The sequence below is a fragment of the Anopheles bellator genome, chromosome 2 (genome assembly GCF_943735745.2).
Source record: "Anopheles bellator chromosome 2, idAnoBellAS_SP24_06.2, whole genome shotgun sequence".
In the NCBI taxonomy this organism is placed as follows: Eukaryota; Metazoa; Arthropoda; class Insecta; order Diptera; family Culicidae; genus Anopheles; species Anopheles bellator.
In genome coordinates, this window is record NC_071286.1 from 70,386,039 (window position 1) to 70,409,404 (window position 23,366).

Sequence of the window (23,366 nt, forward strand, 5' to 3'; positions counted from 1 at the left end):
ACTTGATCAGCAAAAGATTAAAAATTCAGGTAATTAAACCTGGTTTTAACGTAAAACTAGGCCACAAACTGGAAGGTACGCAAATATCGCAAAGGATATGTTTTTCGTGGATAGGGAAAATCCCTCAATTGACCCGCTCGTTAGACAAAGGCTAGTTACCGGAAAAGAGTACCTCTTTTGAGGGTAGCCTAATTTTGAATGACTAATATGCTGAGCTGCGAGGTAAAAACCCACAACGGCAAGCGATTCAGCCAACACAAAACTAAAACCGGGTGTTCATTGAAAGACTTTATTATACAAAAATAAAACCCAAACAACAGTCGCAAGATTACCGAACGATCGATAGACTACAGAACTACAATACTTTGTATTTTGAATATCGTCTTGTCGAAGAGCAAACGACGAAATATTATCTTCCCGACGCTGCTGCCGGGCTACGGTTCCGCTGGAAACGCCTCTTTGATACCTTGGTGCCAGAACTTCCTGATTTGTTGCAGCTGGCTGCAAGTGAATTCCACTTTCTGCAGCAAATCGTTCGGCTAAAATTGAAACACAAGCCAAAATCTTCGTTTGATATTGATTTCACACGATGTCTGACATGCAAGTTTACCTCGTTACAGTTGGGATCACTGCTCGATCGCGCCAATCTGTACGCTTCCGGTGGGTAAAAGGTCTGGTGCAGCGGTGTAAGGTTATTGCTTCTAAAAGAAAAAACACAGAACGGAATAGTTTTGATAAAAAATGGATCCCTGTTGTAATGGAATGGAAGGTTATGGATCCCTCAAAATGCGCCAGCTGCAGCTGCTTGTTGACCAAAAACATTATGTTAGTCTTTATTGTTGGTGAAAAATGGCGAAAAACTGGTATCATCATTCTCTTGGCAAAAAACGTGCACAATTATGCTTCACCTCCGATTCTCGTCGTAGGGCGAATGTTGACGCGAGGGCTGCTGTTGCGTCTGATGCATTCTTCTGCTGAGAATCGTATTATCGCGATGGTATCCTTGCAGCTTGGTAACCAGTTTTGTCCGATCCTGTTCGAGCATTTCGGTGCGTTTCTTCAGTCGCAATATTTCCTGATTGTACCGGGCTTCGCGATCCTTCCACTCTGCTATACTTTTGCGGGTGATGTCCTTCGTGTTAAGGGTTTGTTGTTTAAACTCTAGTAACTTCGACGTACATTCCTTCATCTGCTCCAGTTCCAACTGTGCCCGCTGGCACTGTTTGTTCAGATCTGCACTAAAGCTCTGCACCTGCTGATAGTTTTGGCTTAGCTTGCGGTTCGTTTCCTCCAATTCCTACCCAAAGGATGATTCACTGTTACACCGCAAGCCTTTACTGCCTGGCCAACGCCCTAACTTACCAGCAGCCGTGATGATTTGATGGCAAGCTCATTTTGGTTCGATTTCACTACCTCACAAAGAGCGCTTTCTTTACCTTCGAACGTTGCCAATCGTTCCCGCAGTTCCTGCGTTTCGTCCTTCAATACCTCACGCTAGAGAGTATAGGGAAAAAATATTAATTTCGGCTCAACAGTACACGCTTTCTTGGTCTATTGCTAACCTCATTCGCAATGTGTTCACACTTCTCTCTCAACGCGTCAACTTCCGTCCGCAATCGACCATTCTGAGACTCGTATTGCTGGAGTTGGTTCTTCTGGTCCATCGAACTACGCCGTACGTTACTTAGCTCTTCCATGCAACGTTTCTCGCACATCAGCGCATCTTTCCGTGCTTTTTCCAGCGCATCCGCTAGACTGTAAACCAAAAGAAACACAACCAGATAGCGAGCGACATTTGCTAGACGATGTGCCTAATGCTTACTTTGCATTCTTCGTATCCACCTCCGTCAACAGATCCAGCTTCATTGCGAGCTTCCGATTTACGTCCCGCAGATTATGCTGCAAGCGGTCCAGTAGCTCACACTTGGTAAAGATCGATTGCTCTAGGATGCTGTTCCGGCCTTTCAGTTCGCTCAGCTGTTCGATCAATCTGGTTGCTTGCTCCGTGGCCTGCACCCGCTGGGCTACGTATTCCGCTTCGCGCTTTTTCCACTCTTCGCAGCGTTGAAGAAGCTCCTCCTGTGCACGCGATGCTTCTCTCGTCTTCGCATCCAACTGCTTCTGCAGCGAGTGCGACAGAGGTGTTTTAGCCTACAACAATCGGAAAGGATCGTTTATAGCCATTCTGTCCGCAATTTTGACGAGTGCCAAGCAAATGATTACCCTTTCGCGAGAACCGGATCCGTTATTGAAGCCACACTTGCACATTCTCCTTTGCGTCGCCAGCTCGCTGATCAGACGGTCCTTGTCCGCCTTTAAACTGCCAATTTTGTTTTCCTGCTCATTACAGCGCGATCGTAGCTCTTCCAACTCCAGTTTGGCTCCCGATAACTGATGGTCGGAGGCGCCGAACTGTTGCTCGAGCTGAACGATGCTGTCCTGGTAGGACTGTATCGTCTTCTGCAGCACCTCGTTATGTTCGCCCAGCTCTAAGATTGTTGCCTGCAGAGTGGCCAGCTCTTGTACCGTTTGTTCGTGATGTTTGCTCTGGAACGATGAAGGAAGCATTACTAACGCCAAATCGTCTCACCACCATCTCACCATCGTTACCGAGTCCATCGAAGTGGCCAACTGGTTGCTCAATTGCTCGATTTCGCGCCGCAGGTCTTTCAGTTCGTTGGAATGTTTGCTACGCTGCTGGCTTAGCTCCACTTCATGAATACGTTCCTAGAGGTACAGATGGGCCATTTTTCATTGTTGGAAGTATCACCCTTCGAAACCACACCATTGCCTTACCATTTCGGCACACTTCTCACGGAAAAAGCTCAAATGTCCCAGATCCTGTTGCCTCGAAACGATTTCGCACCGGACACTGTTCATCTGGTCCTGCATTTGTTTAACATCATTCTTCAGCAGCGCAAAGCAGACAGATTTTTGGTCAGTCAACTGCAGTAAATCAACAACAGGCACTTCAAACATTTAGAAAATAACTAAACTATTATCAGTTTTGCGAAGAAACATACTACTGTTTCATTATACGAAACATTTATCCCGAACTGTCCACTAAATCATTCGTTCTGGCCGGGGCGCTTTAATATACTATCATTCTTCCACGGCCTGTTCTAACCATAAATCGATGAACACAGTCATCCCCAACACGCCACAGTAAATGAAATAAACCATCGATTCACGGACCGCCGCATCGCACACGACATAAATCGAAGTGTAAATGACCTAAAAACCGAACGATCCATTTACAACTGCCTGGTCCCATCCGATGGCCACCGATGTCTCCACGGCCGCAGGATAATTGGCAAAACGGACTCTGCCGGCAGGTGAAGCGAATAGCAATGAAGCAATAATCCACCTTCGCTCGTGGCACACCACCAGGTTATCATTCATCATCGTAAAATCACCGCGAACGCGAGGAAAGCGCACATTTAACGGCACAAAATTAAACAAACGACAGTAGGAATCGACAGGACAACGTGGCACGCGCAGGACGTGCCATCCGGAACGGTGTAAAACTCTGCTTCCCGCGGAAATAGGGTTCCCGCAGGAAGTGCCCGATTGTAATCTTTGGCCTGGGCCTCGTTTTTCGCACACCCCACACACTATGCTCCGCAGCGTTGGGTTGTTGTGGCTGGATGTTATGTAGTTGTTGCCGTCGCAGAACATTTTAATAAAATGACGACATTTTGAGTTCTAGTTCTTCCGTTGACGGACAGAAATAGAAGCAAAACTACTCTCGCAACAGTCACTCCAAAAGTTCTGATGAGCCAAATCGCCATGCGCTGCGGACCGATGGCAACTAAAACTAACATTCCCAATACCCGTTTTGTTGTGCTCGTCTTCGTCAAAAAAGTTGTTGATGTTATTCTGAGTTCATTTCCGGCCCCTTCCGTATCCGCTCGGTTGCTGTTCGGTATTCCTACGGTACACACCACGATGTGGCCGACACGAAGAGTCACGCGTTGCTGGCGATGCATTCGGATGTGCCGGTTGGCGGTGGAGGTCTTTTGCCCCGGCGACGCAAACTGTGTTCGTTTGGCAACATTCCCGCACTGGGTTCGTGCAACGAGTGCGGGGGCCCAACCCCGAACCGTCCGCATAACAACACTGGGCCGCACTACGACACAGCCAGCAACAATGTGTGCCAATAAATCTAATCCCAATCGCAACATTCCCACCTTCCTGCGTTGAGCGGAATCCGCGGCGAGGACATTGCACTCCTGGCCGCATGACCGTCGCCTACGAGAGTATATTTTGCCCTCCGGGATTTTGTTTCTGCACCACTAACACACACGGTTGACCTGAAAACAAACGAAATGAATGCATATGGCCCCGACGCAGGGGGACAACAACGGGGAAAAGTGTGCGTGGTGCCTGGTCTTGGCACTTCCCACAAACGAAGTCACGGTGCTCCGCGCCTCAAATTTCAGTAGGACATTTCCTAAACTCAACCCGATCCAAAGAACCAGATCTTTTCGATCAGCAGCAGGTACAGCGCGGGAAAGTTTTAGGCAAGTTATTAAAAAGTCATGCAGGAAAAAGTTTTTCCATCATAATCCTTTTCCGTCGCGCCCTTCAACCGGCACCTGTAATTGAAATGGAATTCTCTGTCTTTCCACTCCGCCTGGCACTGATCCGAGGAAGAATAGGCAAACATTTTAAATCCATTCTCGTATCGATGGAAAACTTTACCATTCATCGCATCGCATTCCAGCGGGTTGAGTCACTGACAAAAGAGCAAAAAATTGGGTACACTATGCGCTCGATAATAGTATCAAATTATATACGGAAAATCAACCACCAGCGCTGTGGTCAGAACAACCGCGAATCTTCTAAATAAATTAAAACTCGTTTATCACTTTTGACCAAAAAACCATGTCGATACTTCATACACTAGAGAACACAACTTTAAAGAACACACCTCCGGATTCCCATGGGAGTAGACCTCTCGTTTCATGTGAGGCATGCAAACCCGGTTCTCATGTGCACGCTTTTGCACCACCTGTCCGCCAGTTTCACCCTTAAACGCGTAGGAAAGTGTGCGATTAATATCTTATTATCCTCAAACATGAAACGGGGCCGTGCTTACTTCACACCGAAGTTGTCCCTGCGGGGCCCTTAAGGGTTCTCCGCTTGTGCCGGCGGAAGGAGAAAGTAACTTCATAACTTTCTGACACCTCAATTCGCGCCGCACCGGGGGCTCGTACTGCTCCCACCAGCGTAGTATCATAAAAAATCGTCTGCAATACGACGCAACAAGCGCTACGCTCACCACCCGTCAAACACACAATAGCGTTTCTGGGGTAACGGCAGCAAAACCAGGGTCCTCGCGAGGCTCGTCACGAGGACGAGGACGTGACGATCAAATACCTGTGTCAAGCTCGCGGCTCAATCGGCAACTACCGCGGATTGGGTAGCGTGGCATGTCCGCATCGTTTAGTGCACGAAAGCGGAAGGTTCCGAACGAACATGATTTCTCAATCAAAACCAATACAATATCAGTGCATCAATGTGACACTTTGGCAGAAGACAGTACGGCACCATTTGCTGCAGTAATTCCGTTGCTGGAGCGAATTGCAAAGCGAGTCGAGTGATTAATGATCATTCAGTGAATTTGATTTGCGCTATGCGGAGCACGTTATGTGGGCCAATAAAATGTTCAAATCGAATTATTATACGCCTTTCTCACCTCGTGGCGAATTTCAACCGCATCGGCCATATCCTTCAGGTCTCCCAACTCTCGGCTCATCTCGGCCAGCTGACACCGAAGCTGAAGATTGGAGTCACGGTAGTTGTCTAGCTCGTTGTCTTTGGCGATATTCTGGGGAAATCAATCAAACAAACCAACGACGAACCTAACCACTCAGACTCGCATGGCGGACCGGAACACCGCGGTCCCCGGAGGACTACATACCTCTTTGAAGGATGCGTTTAGCTGCTCACTGAGAAGCATCACCTCGAGCTGTAAATTTTCCACTAGCTCGTGCAGTACATTTACCTAGCAGTTTTAGTAAAACGCATACGTTAAAGTTAAAGCTGCTACACAAGGGAACACGTGCAGGCACACCCAGGAACGTTGACGAGAAAAACTTGTTATACGGCCTCGAACACAACAAAGTTACTGGACGCTTCTCGAAGGAAAATAATTTATTACCGAATAATAAACGACAACGGTCCTGAGTTTATCGTCTCAACCCGGAAAAACTAATTCGTAAGGTATGCAGCACAAAACGTGATCATACGATGGCATAATACTATCAACGATTAAATAACAGTAACAATTCGACGTCTTGTCCAACATGAAGCCTTAAATAGCGCTTAAACCTACGGAACTGGAAGAATCATTAGCGAAAGGAACAGCAACCAGTGTTGGAACAGTATTTTATCGTGATCGAGCAATATTAATGACACTCTGAATGGTAAAACTACGGTTCCTACTCCAGGCGGATCTCTTCACAGCATCAAGATTGGCAAGGAATTAGGTTAGGAAAAACCGCACATCCAACCACGGAGCACGATTTTGGCACGTTCTAGGTTGTGTTCGTGAAACTCCGCGTTCTAGGAATCAAACCCACTGAACAGTGCTCGCCCAATGGCGGACCAGTAGTCGGTAGGATTATTGTTGCTGGTATTGGCTGTGTTATTGCCGTTACTGGGGCTGTTCCCAGCTGGGCCATTGGGCGGGAGGCTTGTGTCCAGATCAGAGATGATGTTAGTAGGAAGAGGAGTAGTAGAAAGTGGAATAGAAGTTTGTGGCTGCTGCCGTTGCTGGATACTGAAACTATCGGTAGCACTCTCTTGACCACTGTTGTGCTGCCAAGCGTGGTTACGATGCGCAGGTTGACTGTAACGGAATCCGGAAAATAAACTCACAGATGAGCTACCACTGCGTTTCGTTTCTTCTAACGCAACGCGCAGATTAGATATCGTGACGAGCTGGTTTTTGCACTGATTGGTAAAAAAATAGAAAACAAAATGGAAACAAAAAATTAACGACTGTGTCAAATGACTCCCTAGAGGAATATCAACTCCGATCAGCAGCTCGATACCCATAACGATGCAATTCAAGGTGGCTGATTGTTTTCAGAGGCTCAATGTTCGACATGACCGCTTCGGTCAATTTTGTAGTTTTCCGCAAGAAAAATTGCAAAATATTCATAAGCTGAAGTGCGATCGTCAAGGCATTCCAATAGGCAAAAACAATTCCTTTTCTTGTCCATGCTCAAGTGGCGAAAGAGGCCAGTTCGCTTCAATTGTACAACGCAAAATAATCCCCCGACAAACCGAGCGAATCGGCAGGCGCAAATAAACTCACGGGTCTCGCGACGCACGCGAATTCTGCATCCTGCGCAACATCTTTCACCCTAACGGGATACATCCCTCACAAACACCCTTGCGCAAATGGATTGCAAATGCGTATACAACCAAAGAGATATGACTAGAAGCTGCACATACCTCGTCCTCGACAGCGACCTTCTCCTCGCTGGTTTTCTGTAAATTATCTCGATACTGCTGCAGCTGTCGATGAAAACGGCGAGAAGATGTCAGCAAAGTGTAGAAACCCGGCACACACAGCTAGTTTACCACCGGCACCGGAGATACCTACCGTTTCCTTCAGATCCTCTGCTTGCTGTATGAGTTTGGAATTTTCGGCCTTCAACATTGTAACAATCCGACATTGATCGTCCACCGATTGCTCCAAATCTTCGATCTAATCAAATTGGCAGAAAGAGGAGTTCGAATTGAAAATCCGGAAAATCAACTCGCACACTCACGCACACACGACTCGTACCCGGTTTTGTAGAGCCATCGTTTGGCTGCCGAGCGATTCCTGCTTCGCCCGGCACAGCTGCAACTGTCTGTCGCGGCTGGCCAACTTCTCTGCTGTCCGCTCCAGTTCCACATGCCGATCGCGCAACACCAAGTCCTTCGATTCAATTTCTTTCTTCAGATCGTCGATCAGCGCTTGCATCGCACATCCTTCATCCGGTCCAAGCGAGAACGAGCTCAACGATTCACTGGCACTGTTGACGGTTTCCTTGCCCAACTGGAACACGGTCATGGTTCGCTTTAGTACTATTTTTACCGCCCCACACCAACCACGCCCAAGCTATCGATTTTCACGAGCAATTTTTACAAGCCACCATGGATGTGATCTGTCACAAATTGTAGCACAAGATCAAACCCAAAAACCCAAACCAATCGTAAGCCACAAAAACCACAATCCGACCGTTCCGAGAACCGCGCACAAACTGACTCACCAAGACGGCTTTCCCATGGACCAACCCACTGGCAGCGGGAGCGGCGTCTCGTTTTACTGGCCTAAGTGTACCACCATGCCGAGAGAGGCAGTGATCCCCAGAGAGATTTGGGGAACCAAAACGCAAATAAACGGTCCAACAACCAAACAACAGCAGACACCCAGCGAGGAGCAACAAGCAATCAACGGGGCGGGTGGACCTAAAAGTATCCCTCGCCGGTGGGGACACACTCAACAGAACCACTACACCAGTGATCGCTGGGCTGTTTCTCAATATTTTTAAAATGCATCGGGCGAGTGTGAAATCTACCAAACTTGGGTCATAAGAGTGTTTTTCCCTTCCTTAGAAGCCAAAAATATGAAACAGCATCCTATCGGATGCACTTACGCTACCTATGCAGTGTCAGGGGAAAGTGATCGTTCTAAACTATTTTTATACGCGCATACGCAGCTCTAGCTCTGTTCGCGTGGAGTGCCGGAACTATAAAGGAACCGCGACCAACTGTCCCCCTATGTGACTAATTCTACTAGTTCTTATTCCCTTTCTCTTGGGTGCATCCGTTACAAGCACTCGCACGTTTCGTCCCATTCTCCGTCAGTTGCAACGGAAGACGTAGGTGTTGATGGTCCGATGAGAAGGTTGGCTTGACACCGCCGGGATGCCACTGCTTTTCCGGCCCCTTTGGTTTACAAACAACACCAAGGTAAAGCAGCTCTACTAGATCGCTCTTTCTCTCCGTGGCGAAGCAAGTAACGCGCACACCCGATCTAATGAAATTAATTAGTCTCTAACGCAACGCTAGCCAACGAATACCACCCACTTCAGAGTAAGCTGAGTCTGTAGTCGAATCTGGAACCCATCCCTCGGGACGATACCGAGTCGATGCCGTGGTGGCCGAGTATGCGTTCTTAAAATAGTTGAAAATTCTGGTTTTGCCCTCTTCTAGCTGGCATGCACCTACGCATACGCTCGCGCACGCACCAGCCCTGCCGATTGCGATGGCTGGCGGTAATTGATTTAAACAATTTCAATTTCTACCTCCACTCGAACCACAACTCATCGTAGCATTTCTAACAGCACCGATTAACACACGCCGAACACTTGTTCGTAGCCTTGATCGGAAGTTCAACGGTTTGAAGGGCAAATAAATCAGACATGAATCATCGCAAAGACTTTACAAGATGAAATTTCGTGGCACATCGTCGTTTGAATTCCAGAAAACAGGAACATCCACATGTTTTCGAAAAATGTGTATCAATTTAGCCAATTTTTTATGATTTCAATGGCCAACACTCGTTAGTTTGTGCGATAATAAAAAAACAAAAACCATCTGTCCGATGTATGTCAGGTGATTGGCGTCCAAAAATGGCGCCAACTACTTTGCAAACAAATGGCAGTCGATATTGGCTCGTACATTAACATCTCCAAAGCCGATCGCTCTCGATGCATTACGACAAGCGGCGCGTGAGGCGGTGGGATTAGAGAGTAGTAGCGGTAGCGTATAAAAATAGCCATTTCCACCGGTTTGCTGTGAGTTCGCGATGGGCGCGTTGCGGCTCTTCTAACGCACAACCATCATGGAGACACCCAAACGGATGCTCCTCGGATGCAAGCACCTTCCCTTCTGCCAAGGGAGGGCTTGGCACTTTTGGCCACGTTCGACCTATTTGCGCTTGAATTCCAAAATAGCTTCTGTCATCTTCCCGTCTACGGATGCATCCTCAAATCCTCAGGAAACAATCTCAACAACCAGTTTTCTCAAGCGGGGATAGCAAAGCACAAGATGTGGCCCTAAAATGGAAACTGGGTTACAACGCTATGGGGCGCCTATAGAGTCTACGGAACGGGACGTCTGATGAGTGCTGTTAGGTTTTATAAGGTAGCGCCACAAGTTCCATCCGCAAGTGGTACACGAAAATAGTACCAATTAGCCCGGTTAAACCAAAGCCGTAAATACAAACGATCGGGTGATTAATTACCCATCGGTAGGCGTTGTTGTTACCCCAGAGAAGCCAGGATAGCTTTAACTGTGGCACCAGGTCACATCAGAGAGGTATAGTGTAAGAGGTTTGTTTGTTTAATAAAGATCTATCTGTAAACATGATGGACCATACCGGTTATTAGATTCTGCATACGTAGATACTGCAATTGATGCGTGTTTTATGTGCAAGGCAAGAATGCTCGACCCTTCGTAATGAAAGAACAAACTACTTACCACACGCTTGGACGGAATCATCATTGCCCCGACGACAACTTCCGCACAATGACGTTCGCGGCAAACTGTTTGTGCGTGCTGATCCTCCAAAACGTTTCCCAACCGGGATGTGGTCGCACTGCCAATGCCTTCGTCCTGATCAACACCACCACCGGCACCGTTTTCCGCTAATTTTCGGCACAACACTTCACAGCGATCACGCAGCGCCTCAATCAGTTCTTCATCATCCACGAACCGTAATTCGTTTCCGCTGGCGGCAGCTTCGCCTGGCGCGGTTTCAGCGATGCAAAACTTTTCCGTACTTTGCAGTAACTCCTCACACGTGTTTCGCAAACGTAGCAAAGCCTTGCTGGTGTCGCGATCCTTGACGAACGATTCTAAAGCACACAGCTCCGCATTGCAAGTAGCACTGTGCGATCGTTTGTACTCATGAAGCTGTTGCCGCATGTCGAACAGTTCCTGCTTCAGCATGGCCACGTATTCCGATTCCGTTTCACTTTGCTTCTGTATCGTGTCAAAAAACTGGTTCGATGAGGTTCTCGCGATCGTTGACCCGTTACCACCGGACCGGATGGAATGGTAGCCAGAGGACGAACACTCGACCGGCTGTAGGACGAGACCTTCTGAGTCGGACGAGTTGCAGTGTTTCAATGATGTATCTGTTGCGGCAGCCCATAACGTTGTTTGCTGAAGAAGATGAACATCGGAAAAGAGAGAATCCATACCGGAAATGACATTAAAGCGCAGGTGGGTAGGTTTTATTAACAACAATCCAAAAGTATTAGCCTAACACCACCCCAAAGCATAATTAAAACCTCATTTCACTGCGTAACGTATATCAATAAATTACAATTCATTACAAGATCATGATCATTCAACTTCAAATTTTCTTGATCAATGATTTTCCGCCTTCATTCAACCTTATTTTGGGTTCCGTCCGCGCTGACGAACATTCTCCTGGCTACAGGCTAAAACGCGAAAAATCTTCACTCAGCGAACTGGGTAAGCTAACGATTTTCTCAACGTCGTCGCCTTTTAATTCGAAAAACATGGATGCATTTTCTAAAGACTAAATAAGATTTAAAACCTGTTAGTTTGTCTTAGCAAAGAGTTAGCGAGCCTTCGGTGCCTATCCGTAGGAACCGCTGGCCGCTGCGGGCTGTAAGAACTAAAACACCATAACCACAGGCAACCGAGCAGGGACTCCGCCACCGGTTAGAAGGAGTTGGTTGATGTGAAACAATGAAACAACATCGGATACCTCATTCAGCATTTTGATCTCATGGCGTTGATGTGAGATTATTCCGTCCCGATACTGAATCGCAATATTGGCCTGACGCAGTTTATCCTCCTGCTCCTTCAACTTCTGCTTCAGCTGCGTGATCTTATCGTGGTGATCAGTGATCTCCGAAATGAGACTCTTGTTATCGGTCAAGGCCGCCGCCGACTGTTATAGTATTAATTAAATCGAATATCAATAAGCTTTCCATATGACAAATGCCTTAGAATGTGGGCGAACCACGCAAATGCGGCAGTATTAGCTGCGAAAAGATTAAACCCCTTAGAAGATGATCCCCAAGCCATCGGAGCGTTACCATTTTTGCCTTCACGAGCTGAGCGTTCAGTAAGCTGATCTGATGCTGCAGTATGTCCATCTCCTTGCACTTGTCGTCCAGTTGCTTGTCCCTCTCTTTGGCCAAGTTTCGTAGCTGTTCTACCATCAAACCCCGGTCGTCCGTAAGTTGGCGTTGGTCAGCTAGTTTCTTGCGCAGCTCTTCCAGTTCGCTGCGAACACGAAAAATGATGAACAGAGAATCACTTCACTCACTTGACCGATCGAAAAAAGATCCTCAGCAGCGATTACCGTGATTTAACTTCCAACTCCCCCAGCAGCATACCATCCGTGGTCGGAACGATCGGATAATTTGAGGAAAGCTCGAGCGATACCGTTCGATCACCGGCCGGCCGATCGTCGCTCTGGTTTTCTCCACGGCCTACCAAGTCGCCAACATCCCCACCGACCGGGGGCAGCTGTTTGAGCCGAATGTCTGGTCCGAAGCGGACCAAATCCTTGAGATAGTTGGCACGCATCAGCTGCATTCGCTCAAGGCAGGTGTCTTGCATCTCCCGCAACGACTCGACTAGCTCGGTGTTGATCGTACGCAAACTGGCCACCCAATCTACATACACGGAGAGCTGGTGGTACGGATGGCGTGAAATGATATGCAATACCATTACCGGACAGTGAAAAAATAGCACATTATTACTGGGAACCCTAAACCAAACACATTCATCGGCCACGTGCACCAAGAATTGTGCGAGCGGCCGGAACTGAGCGAGTTAAACAAAACACAGTTGGTATCTCGACCAAACGCATGACCGCTCGGCGTACAACAAGAGGAACTCGCCCAACGTTAACCTGTGCTGGAAGTAAGCCCCCCCCGAGGCTGCGAATGCGAATGACCTTCGACGTGTGCGGCGCTACGAATGATGACGTCGACCAGACGCGCAGCCTCACGCAGCAACAACGACTTACCTTGAGCCCGTCGTCGTCCATCCGTTCGTTTGCGACCAACTGGAGCTGTTTTTCGAACTGACCATTTAACTGTTCCAGCAACTGGTGATTTAACGACGAGTCGGCCAGTTGCTGCGGAAGGACTCCTTCATCGTCCACCAGTGATGAGCGTGGGGATCGACTTTGAACTAAAATTTCGGGAGATCTTTCCGCTGGAATCGGTGACTGATCCGGTCGTCCACCCTTTGCGTCCATCGTAGGTGCCCCAAGTAGTTGATTGCCAGTTCTTTTCAAGCAGGTGGTGTCTTCTTTTGGACTCTTGGGGTGCTTGGGTGCTTCTTTACGATTCGATGTTGAGCCTGCTTGCCGCCGCCACACACGAGACACGGTCTAGTAGAAGACGGCAGGCTAACAAATCCGTTCACGACACTAGCGCGCAATCCCACTCTCGCTGGAACTAGCCGTTAGATTGAAAAAACACTTGTCCCGTCTTCGTAGTAATCGTCGTTGTGCGCCAACATTTCGCTTCGCTGCGTACGAGGCTTGCTTTGTTTACATCTGCTACGTCGTCATGTCAAACGGAGTAAATACAAAAACATCAGCGAATTCGTCGTTCGTGCGCGGCGTACTCGGCGAGCGTGCCCCACTTATGGTAGAGGCCTGATTGAAACATGAGTAACTAAGCTTAACGTTTTTGCGGACAGTTTTCAAGATTTTCAAAATATTCGACGAGGAGATTATCGGACTATTGCATCGAAAGCAAACACGACGACTGTCTGATTTTTCCTTTCATCCATCATTTTCGCTTGTTGTTTTTTATTATCATTTTCTCATCACCTTGCGCGTTTCCAAATAGTCAGCTTTATTGCGCACTCCGTTCGGCGCGTAGCAACTGTATCGGAAAATTTTAATCTGTTTCCAAGTTATTTGTGTCCTTTTTGCATTCAACTCGGGCCCGCCATTTTTCTGCCATTCGTTTCCTTAACGGTAAATTATTATTTAATTTATATTCCTTCCTTCCGTTTACATTACATAGTACAATTAGCAGTTCAACTTCGGAGCAGGACTGTTGCATTTCGATTACCTTAGTGTTGCTCATGAATTTTCCGGAATCTCTTTCTCTACAAGACGGGGAGGTCGGAACATAACGTAAAGAAGGAAAAAACAGATCTTTCTTGTCGGGTCGTCAGGAGTGTTGATAATGGATCTAACAAGAACGAGGAGCATGAATCAAAGTAGTAGCATTAAAACATCTAAATTTCCGTCGTCTTTAAATCACACACCGTGTCAAGACCGATTCGTAAAAAACCCATTTCTTAGTACCTTTCAACGGTATTTCCTATGCACATGCGAACCAAAGAATGCACACCGTGGCTTGTCTTTCGTTCTTCACTTATGTTGTCAGCTATTGCTTGTTACATGTTCTAGCACTATTCGTGTTGCCTATCGAACTGAGAGTTTAACCAACGCAAAGGGCAATATGAAAACCCAACAAAAACCACAATACATATTTGTGAAACCATTTAAAAAAGCTATCAATAGATCATTCATAGCAGCAGTTCGAATGTTCAAACAGAAGGGGAATGGAACAAAATAAGTCCAGAAACGACAACAACACACCTAGAACGAAACGGACATAATCCACAGGTGCTCAACCTTCAGCCGTAGAGAACGTGAAAGCACAGAGGAAATGGTTGCTTTCTTATGTTAATATGGAATTTAAAAAAACAAGAATCGTGATTTGTACAGTCATTGATCAAAGTATCTGCGAAAGCAATCCGGTGCGGTAATACAGTTATCTGGGAAATCATAATATCTATCGAAATATCTTTTGGATCAGATTTTGCTCAAACCTTCAAGAAACGTTAGTGTAATAGATATGGAGGTAAAAAACACGACATATGTAGACAGTCGATCACAGATGTAGGAAAGTCCGAAAAACTTTCCTTTATCTGTCTAACTCTATGTAGTTAACTTCTGTCTCTTCTTTTCTTGCTAATTCTCATTCTTTCTTTTCCATTTTTACATTTTATTGCGCATTTCCATGTGACTGCTGCGTGAGTCACACAATGCTGTAGTTAAAACCAAACAAAACGGCACGATGTAAACGAACTTACTCATTCACAGTCCCATCGACAAACATTCCCGCCAACGACACCCTTGCGTCATCTCGTCCTGTGTAAACGAAATTACTTAGCGAAAAAATTCGCGCAGCACTCTTCTGAAGCAGTTTGGAGTATTCCTAACAACGCCAACTTGGATATAAAGAAGAACTATAATGGTTATGCTCTGCTTCTCAGCAACACAATCATCGCTAGTAGCCTGGTGATTAGGGGTTTAGGAGGTCTTCGCGCTTCCGGCATAAAGTTAACTGCGTCACTGATGTGCTCTCTCTCTCTTTCTTGAGTTTTAAAGTAGATATTTTCCAATCGTATTTTTCCGAACCAATCTGTTCGCCTTCGTTCCGTTAACTTTGTTCTGTCCAAAACGCTATGCTATCGATAGTACTATTGAACACTGCATGTCGATCTGTTACCAGCATCAGACATTAGAAACGGCCCCTAGGCTCTTGGCAGACGCGGACGTGGCGCAATTCAATGTCCACCAGCGACGTCCCTCTTTCAGATGATGTTAAACTGTTTTCAGTGCATGAAAAACATTCCTCGCCCTCCGCATATTAACTACTTTAGTGTTATACTTGTTTCTTTAATTATTCGTCTCTACACTTATTTGTCTGACGCCGAACAAGTTTGTCACGTTTGGCCAAATACTCTCGAGCGCTAGTTCGCCGCTTTTGTGTTAGTTGCTATCCCACCCCTTAGATCCATCCGTTTAAAAGACAATTTCACGTTGCTCCGGCTTGCAGCACGACGCGGCTGTCTGGTTTGGGTGTGACGAAAACAGTTGCACGCTCATATGCGCGCTGCTGTCTATTTATTGCAATTTGCAACAACACTAAACACCTACTAACCTTCACCACCCCGTCACTCTGTCTCTCATTTCATACAATCGAGTTCCGTTTAAGAGTTTGGCCACACACACAACATGATGTTTGCACAAGAACACTCACTTACTGGTGTTGGAACAATATTTGGCGCGTAAAGCAGTTTAAGCTAAATACACGTAGATTTTTCTATCTTCCGGAGTGCGGGCGAGATATTCGCGCTCGATCAGGCCTTCTATTCTCTTTTTGATAATCACCGGTGACGGCAGGAATCGACTCTTCAGCTGTGTCGTAACATCGGACACAAGAAGGTTATGCTAGAGTTGGGAGAAAAACAGACAGAGCGCGAAATTATAACCGAGTAATGCCCAAAAGGCCCATCATGCTATACTCACAGACATCTTCTTTCGAGCTTTCATTATGCGCACTATGGCGGCTTCTATTTCATGTTTTCGGTCCTCGTCGACCTTGCTTCGCGTCTCTTTACGCTCCGGTTCCGATTCTCCCTTGGCGGCGACCGTTTGAATTTTTACCCTACGAAAAAGAATATTTAAAAAAATCCGTTTTCGATCTAAACTACGAAGCGCTGAGGAGGTAATCCTCTGGGCGTCGACAATTACTTGTGGAATTTCGAAACGAATGCATCGTTCACGTAAAATTCGTCGGTAGAGACGATTTCCTTCGATGTTTTCGGTGTTCGTACGAGTAGCCGTTGCTGCTGCTTGCCCATCGACAGTGACTGCAGAGCGCGGATAAGATCTTTACTAGGGATGTCCGTTTCCTGCTGGATGTCTTCGTATGTCATCCTTTCGCGGGTGTTGAACAACATCAGCACACACATCTGAAAGTAGTAAAGAAAAAAATACATACATTAGCATAAGGACTGAAATGGAAAACTTGTCTTCCGGGAAGCATACACACCTGATACGTTGATAGCTGAAGCACGTGCCGTTTGGGTGCATCCTGCGATCCGGATGTCGTGGCTGGTGGACTGCTACTACTGCCCGATGGTGCGGAACTACTACAACTTCCGTCGCCCTTCTCCTTCTCCACCTTAACGCCGTAAAACTCGGCATTCATATAAACCGTACCTGTACGAGACGATCGGCGTTAAGAGTATTTAGCTTAGCCTCGATGTTCGTACGAACATAAACACGAAAAACTTCTTACCCAGCTGTGGCTGTAGCGTAAGCTGTCGACCTGAATGCTTGGCCAGATAGAATCGCTTAAACGTTTCGAAGGCTTTGCGTGGTGCTAGCGGGATGTTGCAGTTCGGCGTAACCGACTGCAAGAAAACGACGCCACAAAACAATACAATGTATTGGTTCCATCCTGTTCTACTCATGACTATGCACAGCGAATATCATACCTGCGTTGGCCAGAAGCCGGTTGTTAAAATCCGCACGGACAGTTCGACACCCTCAAGGGCGGAGCAGTCATTGCTGATGTGATTTTTAAACTCATCCATGACTGTGTTCGAGACGGACATGTCCTTGAACATTCCTTCCAATTTTGAGGTAAATTGACAACCACATTCAGTCTGCAAAAACAGGACAAAAAGAAGCAAAATAAGCACTTTGACCAGACACAATACCCAATTCGTACGAGGATGTGTGTACCTTTAATTTTGATATCATGTTCTTCTCAGAGTCGTCGCTGACCGATTTGTTCAGGAGCAGCCGCTTCGCAAGATGTGCCTTGTAGTAACGCTCGAACACATCCTTCTCTTGCAAATATCTGAATAATACCATCGTTTTGTCCAATATTGTTTCAATTTCCTGTTCCGACATCTTTGTGGTGCGTTAATTGAATAAAACATAATAAAAATCGGATTAATGGAAAGGCCCATCGACACAGCGAACCGAACCACTTACTCCCTTACAGCCCTTCTTCAACTTGTCGTCGATAAACAGGGACAAATACTCCGGCGATTTGCTGTTGAGATTAAGGAAGTGTTCAAAGTCGGACGATATCATGTTCTTGAACGTTTTGTCGTTGTTGAACGAGTGGATTAGGAAGTGATCGGAACGATCCTTGAGATCGAGCAGATTCTGCACGAAAGTGATCGGGTTCGTGCTTCCATTTTCTTCCTCTTTCACCAAGTTGCGGCCCAACGATCGCAAGTTTTGCGACACACAGTCGGCGATCGTTTTCAGCCCACCGCCAACGCGTGAAAACAGTTTGTGCATGCAGGCAAGATCTTCCGTTTTCGTGTTCTGCAACATGTACACCACGCCAGAGTTCTCCATTTCGACAATCGTGCGCATATGCTTTTTAATCAGCTCATCCTCGACCACCTCCACGATGCGGCTCTCGGTGCTCTCGTCCAGGTACAGTTTAGCCCGCTCCGCTTCCTCAGTGATGCGTGCCTCGACCCGCCGGATGTACACGCTGGCACTGTTTTCGGCGAGGAACTTCTGCGACTCGAGTTTGTAGAACGCGGCCGATTGCGTCAAGAAAGGACGCTCAAAGTCCTCCTCGTACACCCAGCGCTGATTGATGCCGAGCACCATCAGCATCTGGCACGCGTTTTTGATCGCAATGTGATCGATCGCTTCACCCTTGCGCTCACACATCACCATATTGAGCAGCGTTTCGCGCATATGATCGCGAATCCGTGGAAAGCGAACAACCTGCGGAAAAGCCAACAGACAAACGGAGGACGCAGGACATTAGACCAAGGAAGCCCACCCTCTTCGAGCTCCTAATTCTCTCGTACCTGATCGCGAAAGATGATCAATCCGAGATTGTATACATTGTCCACGTCGTTTTGCTGCACGTAGACTCTGTCCATGTACATCAAAATGTCGCGAATCATCACCATCGACGTCTGGTGATCGGTCCAGCACTGGTTGAGTGTCTGCAGAAAGTTGCAGTTGAAGCTGCGCAGCACTTCCTCGCGTACCTTCGTTTCCAGATGGTGCGTGACGACTTCTTTGAGGCCAGTGTACAGCCGCTCACCATGCTTATGCAGCACCATCGTATAGGCGTTCCGGTATAGTTCCTCAAAAGAAAGGCCAGAGTTGTTCTTCTTCTGGATCTCCTGTATTGCGTTCTTCAGCAGGGTCCATATCGACTCCACATACTTTTCGTCCATCGTCATCTAAAACATCAAAACAAATCAAAATTAATGGCAACCAATCACGAAACTAATTTCTAACCTGCGGTGTGCAGCAAGTAAACACAATAAAACCTTTGGCTTGACCATGCGAATGGATGCGTACGATGAAAATTTTCTGGATCCCTCGCCAACGACGTGTTCTGGTTGTTCGTCCACTGCTTTGTGTTTTCGGAACACGCGAGACATTCTACAAACCAGCCCACCACCGAATCGGCGTTTAAGTCGCTACGAATACGACAATACCACGCCACTAGTTTGCGAAACGATTCGTGAATTCGCAAACACTTGAAATGTGTTACTTCAACTAGAATTTAAAAATAACGCACACGAAACCTCTGACCTTTGGCTGATTTAATAGAATGTACCGATTGGATCTTGTGCGTTGCTTTCTTTGGTTCAAAAATCGATCGAAAGTAAAAAACGGCAAAAAATAAACGGAAATTCCCACAATCTTCGGAGTGATGTGACCCACACACACACACACACACACACCCCTTTTCACTGTTTCAATTTGGTGTTTAAAACAAGCGACAAGTTTTTTTGTCAAAGGTATCTTTGATGGTCCTGTGTTAATCAACAAACTGCGGTTAGAAGAAAGTCAAAACGCGCGGATTATTGCATGCCTACTAATATGCCTGTCAAAAAACCATGACGCATTCGTTCGCGAAATGCAGTGCCTTCAAAGAAAAGGCTCATCAAATCAAACAATAACTAAGAACACTTCCGATTTCACACCTCAACAAGCCAACGACGAAGAACGATTGACGGTTTTACACAACAGTTTTGTTGGAAACTATTCCGTAGCACCGCTGAGCGCAACTTGAACTGAAAGACTGAACGATCGAAACGACAAAAGATGATCAAAAGGCGCGATTCCCCAAAAGCGGTTCACTGCACTCTCAAGCATCCGCATTTCCCTCCGTATCCCTCAGTATGTTCGGTAAAGGGCCAGTGTTTTCGGTGCCAACCAACGGATGTAAAGCGACCGGGAATACAGTAATAATTTTTTTTCAGCGTTAAGAAGGACTAAAGAGATTTGTCATGGGAACGCGGGTAACAATAACCACAGACTTTCCATTCCAGTGAAAATCTTTCACGGCGTCGCGGGGGACAGCACGAAGCAAGTGCAAGTGTCGATCCTCGCGCCGCTTCCCACCACACCATCTATGGCACCGAAAGGGAGCTCTTGTTTATGCTCGTCAGAAAGGAAATCTAAGCCTAGAACCACTTGTGACCCCACGGTACCAAACGAAAAGAGGTCGTAAAAATTGAATTTAGAGCGCGACAATTCGTTACCGAATTTGTCACGTGCCATAAAATCATTTAAAATATGAAGACAATAATTACCAAAACTGACTGGGTTCTAACCCAGAAGGTCCAAGTACTTGCAAGCCGTGGTTTTATTAAGTTACTGCGAAGTGGTGCGTTCCCCGTATGTTCTTGCTCTATGCATATAAACATAATTTCGAGATTGTAAAACACATACTATGCGGAAGGCTTCGACAAAATGAAACACCTTCTTAGTTTCTAAATATATTTGGATTATACAGAGGAGGCCAAAATAAACGTTTCAAACGTTTTATCAGAAGCGCTTTTACCCATTTCCATGTCAACGTGCTTTTCTTATGGCCCAACTTAATCGATTAGTTAACCAAATGATTCATTATACGGAACTAATGGAGTTTGAATCTTAAAAGTCTTGAACAATCGTAGCGTTGATTTTTTACTCATTTTATACTCTCTGTGCTACTGCATAAGAATTGGCCTCACACGCTTATGGAGCTCGTAAATCGCTTATGTCCTTATCTTACAGTATTACGGTAAAACCATATGATTCGCAAAAATTTGTAGATAACGTTTGCGTCAACGCAACTCGTAAAGTAAAGGGCTTGCTTTGCCCAAACGCCCAAGTCCGCAAACCATGTCTACAAAATGCCCTTAATTGTTGCAAACATTCCAGGAAACTTCACCAATATGCTTAGTGCATTGCAATCGAAGGACCGGATGAAGATTTTGCGTTGAAGAAATATTCGGGAAAATATCAGCTCCGTAATTTGGGCATTCATTGTGTTACTTTTTCTCTTAGACTCTTAAGTACTGTACAATATAATAACTCATTGCTACTTACCGGAAAGGCACGGATCCTCATCTTGCCTTCCTTCTTTTGTGTCGATACCCGATTCATTTTGACGGACCTTTCTGGTAGACCAACGTCTACAATGTTCTTCGTCGAGAAAACTATCGTCCGCTGACCGTTGATTGTTTTAGTGGGTTGCTTTGTTGCTCCACGTTCTCCCAACGTAAAAATGTCCAGCTTCGTGCTTCCACTGCCGATTTAAATGATAAAAATTATCCACCGAAGTAAACTCACGGTATATCCTCACGCCTTGCGATCTCACCAATGACTTTCACAACGATCGTGATGAGCTTTGGCAACGGGTGACGGGAAACAATACGCTCTTAAGTTGACTGATCAGCCGCACAGAAGACGCACTAGAAGCCAAATGCACACCACTGCCAGATTCAGAGGTCAAAGATTGACCTGTGCGAATGTAACTGAGGGCCTAACTGCGATCTAACCGTGCACATCGCGTTGCAAACCGCGACCGACGATCTGTGAGTGGAACAATGCCAGCACTACACTCTCACACCGACGTTACCATGGTTGACGGTTCCGTGGCGCTTTGATTTCCAATCGGCAACAAACTCTTTGCGCACACCAGTAGCACCATCCAACTGTTCACGTTTTAGATTGTTTTCACGTTAGCATCAAGAGCGCTAGTAGCATTGGCCGGAACTGTCGTAACTTTCACTGGCTTTCACAGAATCTGAGCACCGCGCCTCGTTTAATCGTCGTTCACTCCGTGGGGCGCCTATTCTTGATGAACAGTCGGAAAATAGATCGTCGCATGATGATCGGTCGTATGAGCAAGTCTAGTTTTCCTTCTCACGAAGCTCATGATTTTCTAGATAGTCCAATCGATCATCAACGATAGTTTTCTGCCTGTGACGACAACGCTCACTAGTCGCAAGTTCCCACACGACACTTCCGATTGCACCTTATCTCGATGAAGCACACCACCGGATGCGGAACCAATGCTTTTCCCTTATCGATCGATGATTATATCTAAAAGAAAACAAATGAAAAACAATAACATTATAGTGAAGTAGAACCAATATTATTCAGTGAGAGTGCTGGATGCGAGCAGCCTCTTTGTTGAGTTTCCATCTGCCATGACACCGGTGACCCTTTCGCTCTGTCGTGTTACTTGTTTATTATTGACCTGCACAAGTTAGCCACGTACCGCGTGTGGAGCAAAAAGAAAAGGGGATCTTGCACGGTTCTACCGCGGCTTTGACAATTAGTGCACTTTCTTTCTTTCCCCTCGTCAGGGGGAGAAGAAAGGGCCGTAACAGAATTTCGAATGAATCAGCCACCGAGCTGTGCTCGGCAATTCGATGCGAAAAGCAAAGTTCCGTCGTTTCGCGTAATAACCTTCACCTCCGCAGTTCCTGCTCCGTGCCGTACACTGCGTACGTGTGCATGACCCCATGAGCGAGCTGTACACACACTCACACGCGCACACCCCTTTTTTATTTCAACGTTTCCTTTCTATTCAGCCCGAGAAGCACTAGTTGAGTTAATCGAAGAAAAAAACCATGCCCCGTTCGCTCTATTGTTCCGTCCCGAGTCTTCCAACGCAACTCAGCCGATAAGACGGCCTACTACTTCCGAAGGAAGGGTTCGATTTTTCACGACACTCTGCCACCAACCCATTGCGAAGGAAGGCAGCCAGAAAAAAGTTTCGATTGGTTCGCACTCACTGCGTCCACGCAGAGCGATTTCTTTTCGCCCAGGATGATGCGACAAATGTGTGACAGACAGCACGGAATCCGCGACTCTCTCGGACCGGATTGGTTCAATCATTTCGGTGACTTGGCGAAACTTTTTGTACTTTTTCTGCTGTGCACTTTTTCGATTGTTCTTACCTGCCGAGACAAAGTAGTTCGACTGCCGTCCGCCCGATGAAAATCTGTCCGACCAGCAAATGTGTCCGTTTTCCGCGTGCTGGCGACTTTCCCATTCACTTTGGGCACCACTGTAGTTTCACTAGGCAAAACTCCGCGGGTGCGGGCGATGAGTTTGTCCTTCTAGCGCTGGCCACTCGGTGCGATCATCCTCATCGAGTACCGCCATTAATCGCCATCATGTTTTCTTTTTAATTTAGGTGCGTGGATTTGTATAGCTGTTGTGCTCTCCCTCTCAAACGTTACGTTACGTCAATGGGCGACGGGAG

General features: G+C 46.6%; 2 protein-coding genes across 2 annotated transcripts; both read right to left on the bottom strand.

The window, feature by feature from the left end:
• Positions 1-395: 395 nt before the first annotated feature.
• LOC131207949 (uncharacterized) lies at positions 396-13,422 on the bottom strand. Its single transcript, XM_058200585.1, has 21 exons — positions 13,025-13,422; positions 12,499-12,684; positions 12,353-12,465; positions 12,084-12,273; positions 11,750-11,935; positions 10,489-11,175; positions 7,805-8,059; positions 7,619-7,723; positions 7,468-7,530; positions 6,886-6,960; positions 5,927-6,010; positions 5,702-5,833; positions 2,797-2,946; positions 2,611-2,727; positions 2,224-2,547; positions 1,823-2,151; positions 1,563-1,755; positions 1,363-1,494; positions 909-1,297; positions 611-701; positions 396-539 (listed from the first exon to the last, which is right to left on the bottom strand). The coding sequence occupies exons 1-21, from the start codon at positions 13,256-13,258 to the stop codon at positions 435-437; spliced, it is 4,140 nt and encodes a 1,379-aa protein (XP_058056568.1). The 5' UTR covers positions 13,259-13,422; the 3' UTR covers positions 396-434.
• A 380-nt stretch (positions 13,423-13,802) lies between these two features.
• Positions 13,803-23,236, bottom strand: LOC131210791 (cullin-3). Its single transcript, XM_058204082.1, has 12 exons — positions 23,059-23,236; positions 21,468-22,195; positions 21,197-21,395; positions 18,667-19,050; positions 17,822-18,580; positions 17,567-17,737; positions 17,317-17,487; positions 17,118-17,232; positions 16,869-17,038; positions 16,568-16,788; positions 16,343-16,481; positions 13,803-16,264 (listed from the first exon to the last, which is right to left on the bottom strand). The coding sequence occupies exons 3-12, from the start codon at positions 21,251-21,253 to the stop codon at positions 16,112-16,114; spliced, it is 2,340 nt and encodes a 779-aa protein (XP_058060065.1). The 5' UTR covers positions 21,254-21,395; positions 21,468-22,195; positions 23,059-23,236; the 3' UTR covers positions 13,803-16,111.
• Positions 23,237-23,366: the final 130 nt, after the last annotated feature.